Source organism: Populus euphratica, unplaced genomic scaffold (genome assembly GCF_000495115.2).
Source record: "Populus euphratica unplaced genomic scaffold, PopEup_1.0 scaffold233.1, whole genome shotgun sequence".
Lineage (NCBI taxonomy): Eukaryota > Viridiplantae > Streptophyta > Magnoliopsida > Malpighiales > Salicaceae > Populus > Populus euphratica.
In genome coordinates this window covers 194,171-199,700 of record NW_011500116.1, presented here as the reverse complement: position 1 = coordinate 199,700, position 5,530 = coordinate 194,171, and the positions used below count along the sequence as shown (strand labels likewise).

At 36.1% G+C, this 5,530-nt stretch overlaps 1 protein-coding gene across 2 annotated transcripts; it reads left to right on the top strand.

Moving 5' to 3' along the window:
- The first annotated feature begins 770 nt into the window (after positions 1-770).
- Positions 771-4,638, top strand: LOC105109951 (aldose 1-epimerase family protein). Of its 2 annotated transcripts, none has more exons than XM_011004822.1 (9): positions 771-1,069; positions 1,272-1,418; positions 2,099-2,173; positions 2,793-2,852; positions 2,936-3,093; positions 3,189-3,320; positions 3,573-3,675; positions 3,869-3,968; positions 4,075-4,638. In XM_011004822.1, exons 2-9 carry the CDS (start codon positions 1,341-1,343, stop codon positions 4,290-4,292), a joined length of 924 nt encoding a protein of 307 aa, XP_011003124.1. In that variant the 5' UTR covers positions 771-1,069; positions 1,272-1,340; the 3' UTR covers positions 4,293-4,638. The 2 variants fall into 2 exon arrangements, with proteins under 2 accessions (XP_011003124.1, XP_011003125.1); XM_011004823.1 differs by having other exon boundaries at positions 774-1,069; positions 2,796-2,852.
- Positions 4,639-5,530: the final 892 nt, after the last annotated feature.

Genomic DNA, 5,530 nt, shown 5'->3' with positions numbered 1-5,530 from the left:
GGAATAAGTTGAAAATTTTGAATGGATTCCCTGAATTTCGATGGGAAGAGAGAGAATAAAGGGAAAAAAATATACTATCAACAACAAACTATCTCACAATCATTATTACACGCCATCCCACTAAAATAAACATGTTGAAGATTTTAATAATATAAAAAATAAAAATTTTAGCCATCAAGAAATACTATATATGTTTTCCTAAGAATATAAAGTTTCATGTACCAATTATTTTTATATAAATAATATTTTTTATTTATTAAAATATTAAATTGATTTTATTTAATTTGATATATATATACACACACATATACACACTGGACACAAGTTAAAAAAAGTTTGGTTTTAAAAGTAATTAAGCCATTTTAGTTTACTTAAAAAACAAAAGGATTAAAAAGACGTACGCCAGGTTTAAAATTTTTACTTTACTTCATTCCAAGAGAGGAAAAGACAACTTGAACCCCAATCAATATAATAATAAAAAATAAACCTTGAAAAATAAAAATGATCTCGACCCCAGGAACATTGATTTTTTTAAGAAGAGCAAATTGGTAATTACATGTGTAACCATACGATGAATCTTCTCTCTTTTAGTTTATATATATATATATTTATTTTGGACGTGGGATGAAATTATGATCAAAATCTGACGGCTAATACTCGTCCAATTAGAGTGAATTTTGGCACATAAAGTCCAAGGTGAGGAAGCAAACAAGAACCAAGACAAGGAGAGAAAGCACAGCTACGCTGGCTAACTGACAGAGACATGAACGAACAGAGTATCCAATGACAAAAGTGAACTAGTTGGCTGCATTTCCTTGGCTATCCTTTTCTCTTCTCTTCACCAAGGTCCCCATCATCCTCCCATCTCTCTCTCCCTCCCTTGCTCACACGCACACATGGAAAGAAGAAGCATATGGTATTTTTTTTAGTGGCCCTTACCTTTCACCTTTATATATATATATATGAACTTGTCATGAGCTGAGAGTTGGTGGGCTGTTCTTTGTACTCGAAGCCGATTACAATTCTTCTATTATTAGTTTAACAAATCTTAGCAGCTTCAACAATAAACGTAAGTTTTCTTTCTGTTATCTTATCCCTCTTTGCCATGTTATATTCTTATCCCCCCTCTCTCTCTCTCTGTGTTGTATGTTAGCTTGGTTTCCTGTTTCTTCTTGTTGTGTATGTGAGCTTGGTTTCCTGTTTCTTCTTGTTGTGGTGGTGAGTGAGATTTTCTTTTTTTTTTTTTCCTTTCCCTTTTGTGGGTGTTATAGCTGGAGTGGAAGAAAGGGAAAGTGAACCCAATAGTGAGTAGCCTAAGGGAAAGGTTGAGGCTGAAACCCATGCCGTTGAATATGGTTCATGATGCTGATGGACTGCCAAGGATTATTTTGACTGACCCTACTGGCTCTTCTGCTGAGGTAATTACCCTTCCTTCTTGAATTCTTGTTTATTCTTTACTTTTTCTTGGTTACTTGCAGGTGATGTTTCTGTAATCGAAGACAGAAATTGAAATTGGTGTAGGCTTGATTATTAACACAATTAATTATGGAAAGTAAGAGATACTTTGCAGTGAATTATGTTAAACCATTTTCAAAAAATGAAAAAAGAAGATCAGGATAAGCAGGAGCAAAATAATTGAGTAATTAAATTAATGAATTTCAGTTGAATACGCAGCAACCTTCACTTTTCATATCCTTTAAAATATGCAATATTGAAAGTGATATTAAAAAAAGAATAGCAATCATAGCTGGAATAACACAAAGAAACTTAAAAAAAGTTTACTATTAGGGGTCGGCTTAGGATAGATTGGGCCGAGATAAACACCTTGTGCTGTGTTGAGTTCTAATTTCACATAGTGAAATAATTCTTCTAGGGCTGTATGCGTGAACAGATAGTTTGCACGGGTGTAGGATTTCGGTTAGAATTCTTCTAGGGCTGTATGTGTGAACCTTACCCAGTACACATGAACATATAGTTTGCACGGGTGTAGGATTTCGGTTAAGCCATAAAAAATATTGAAATTCCTCTTACCAACTTGCAAAAAATGAATTGAGTCAGCTTCAGCACTAAAGAACTCTTCACTGAAAAATGGTTTCAGGTGCTTTTGTATGGCGGGCAGGTTGTTTCATGGAAGAATGAACGAAGAGAGGAATTGCTTTTTATGAGCAGCAAGGTGAGCAGATCTTCTTCTGCATGTTTAACTACTTCTGAGACTACAGATATATTTAAGCTTCATGTGAACCTTATTTAGATTCTAGGAACGACAAGTTGCTGATTTCTGGATATTACACTATTGATAATTCAATCTTAGATAGCTATGCTATTGATTTGGATGCTGGCCTTAACTTTGTTCTCGTACATGTCTAAGGTAGTTGAGCCTTGAGATTTTTAGCAATCAATAAACCAGTTGATTCCAGCAGTTTTTGAATAATAGCTTAACTTTGATCTAGCAATCATGGCAACATGATGGTAAAAGAATTAGCTGGCTTATGTCAATCTATCAGCGTGAGAAAGGACAACTACTAGATAGAAGCTTAATGTATTTTAAACTGTTTTGTTTTGTAGTTATCCGGTCTTCATTTTCCTTTAGTTCTATTTCTCTTGGTACATATGCAATCCACACTTTTTTTTCATTACTCTTTAGCCATTAGTGCTCTGCTGTTATTATTAAAAATGGGAAACCTCGAGTTGCTCTCAAACTAGCATACCATTGTTTCAGTTATTAACTGTATAGAAGCTACATACAGCTATAACTTCCATAATATCTTGTTTATGAGGCATTATTTTCTTAGCAGGCAATTTGGAAGCCACCAAAACCCATCAGGGGAGGCATTCCTGTCTGCTTTCCACAGGTTTGAGATCTAAGGAACGAAGCAGAATTGTATCATTATGTCCTTGTTGAGATTGTATTTCTTAGTCCATGCTGCACTTTCAGTTTGGGAATCTTGGTTCATTGGAGCGACATGGGTTTGCAAGGAACAAATTGTGGTCATTGGACAGTGACCCTTCACCTCTGCCTCCAACAAACAATCAGTCATCAGTGGATCTGATATTGAAGTCCACAGAAGAGGATCTGAAAACCTGGCCTAGAAGGTATGCTTGCAAATATGTAACCCATACAAAATAAGACTACATGTCCAAGGGCATCATCTATTGGATGAACTTATGAATCTCATGGTATTCTGCAGCTTTGAGCTACGGCTTCGTATCACTCTCAGTGCTAGCAAGCTCACTTTGATATCTCGTGTGAGAAATACAGATAACAAGCCCTTCTCCTTCACTTTTGCACTGCGTAACTACTTATCTGTATCAGATATCAGGTTTGTCTCATGAATTCTAAAGCAACTGCTTCGTTTGCAATGACTTAGACTTAAAGTTTGTGACTGGTGCCCCTGCCCTCATAATTCCAGTCCTATTCATTCTGAATTGTGCATATTTCTGTACTCTATATGTTTTTGCTATCAACATGCATATTTTTTTCTCATTTTAAAGGGAGTTGGCAGAACATGAATTTGGTAGATATTATGTTGCTATTCTTTTCAGAGGGTTGCATGATGCTGTTTCATTTGCAGCGAAGTGCGTGTTGAGGGATTGGAGACGCTTGATTACTTAGATAATCTAATACGCAGAGAAAGGTTCACTGAGCAGGCAGATGCAATTACCTTTGATGGCGAGGTACTATGCTTTATTTTCTTCTACTGTCAATTTGAATTTGAATCTTTTGCAGGTAGACTGATAATTGAAATTTCTAGCCACCGAATGAACTGTGATTTCATATGAGTTTCAACTTTGTTCTTTTATTTGAATTCCCATGTGTTGGAGCATGGCCTTTTTCCTATGTTTTTCTAATAAAATTAAGTCATTTTAGGTTGACAGGGTATATTTGAGAACCCCCTCAAAGATTGCCATCATAGATCATGAAAAAAAGAGAACCTTTGTACTGCGGAAACATGGGATGCCAGATGCAGGTTCTAAAATGTTTTCTTGATGTTCTAATTGTGTGGCTGGACTTTCAAGTTGCCGGGGTCCTAACCACTAAGTGTTACTTACATTTTTTACATGATTGACATGCAGTCATGTGGAATCCTTGGGACAGAAAGGCCAAGGCTCTCCCAGATATGGGGGATGAAGACTACAAAAGCATGTTGTGCGTGGATTCAGCTTCTATTGAAACCCCAATTGTCTTGAAACCTTTTGAGGAGTGGAAGGGCTACCAAGAACTCTCTACTGTGTCCTCAAGTTATTGCAGTGGTCAATTGGATCCTCGAAAGGTTCTATATGGCTTTCACTGATCTCATTCATGGGCTAAGTGAAGGTTTCTTGTTAGCAATGTGTTTTATTTAATGTACAATATGGATGCTCTTGCTTTTCTGTATATTGCCTCTCGTGTCTTTTAGGATATCTAGAGTGAGATTAACCAAACTGCTGTGGTGGCTTATCATTTTGGGATCACACTGTCACATTATTGAGCAACAAGATATTTTTATGTTGCCTTTGTGTGATGAGGTGATGTGCCTTTCTAGTATTTTCCTTGTAAGATATAGTTTAATTTAAGAGTGGATGATGCCATGGTTGTGATACAGAAATTGTTATAAATTTCTTGAAATCTTAAAAGTAGAAACATCAAATTCATGAAAAGTTTAGCACTATCATCAAAGGTGGGGATTGACTTGGATTCGATTATGGAATCAGCTACAATCTCACCATATTCTTGTTCTTATTGAACCAATGCTTAGTCGCTTGGTAGTGGACTGGAACCTTATTCCTGTATGCCCAGCAAAGTGTTCCACTGAGTGATTAGAACAGTGAAAGCAAGGACATCCCAGATTTTTCTATGGCATCCTTGTCAAGGGGATCATCTCCCAGATACATGTGAATGAATGCCCTGCAGAGAAGTTCATTCTCAACCTTGCTAACCACCTCATCCATAACCGCACAGGAAAAAAAAATTAAAGCATCAGCATCTTACATCTAGTGGATATATATAGTATGTAGTTGAAAAATATTTCAGTATTTGCACCTTTTTTTTAAGAATATATCCTGGAAGTCGAGAAATCTCAATCACTGAACCCTTAGTTAGCATATGTCATCTGAAGCTGCACCCAGGACCCTATGACTTGTTCACATATATAGATATTTTGGACAGGCTACAAAATCTATGTATGTGTGATTCACACACATCAAGAACTTATGTTTTTCGACAATGGTGGCGCTTGTCCGAAACTGAAAGGTATGTCTGATAGTCAATGCCATTGCACTGTAGGATAGAAAAGAAACTTTGAATTGTTCAATTTCTCATCTTGGAGTGATCTTTCTTTGTAGAGTTCGGACAATTTACACGCTATGGTAACATATACTGCAGGTAATCTCTCTCTATCCTTCAGGCTCAAAGAGTCAAAGATGGATTACTCTTTTTTTTTTCCTTGCAAACATCAAATATACCATCAAACTATTAGGGTATTATCATCTTTGCACCTACACTGTTTTTTATATTAATTTTACTACAAAGCTATTTTGCTTTCTTAATTAT

Bases quoted from the DNA above. Each gene is read 5' to 3' on its own strand.
- LOC105109951 (XM_011004822.1), top strand. From the start codon at position 1,341: ATGCCGTTGAATATGGTTCATGATGCTGATGGACTGCCAAGGATTATT. The intron at 3,321-3,572 runs GTTTGTCTCATG...TTTCATTTGCAG, and splicing joins TTATCTGTATCAGATATCAG to CGAAGTGCGTGTTGAGGGAT. The intron at 3,969-4,074 runs GTTCTAAAATGT...ATTGACATGCAG, and splicing joins ACATGGGATGCCAGATGCAG to TCATGTGGAATCCTTGGGAC.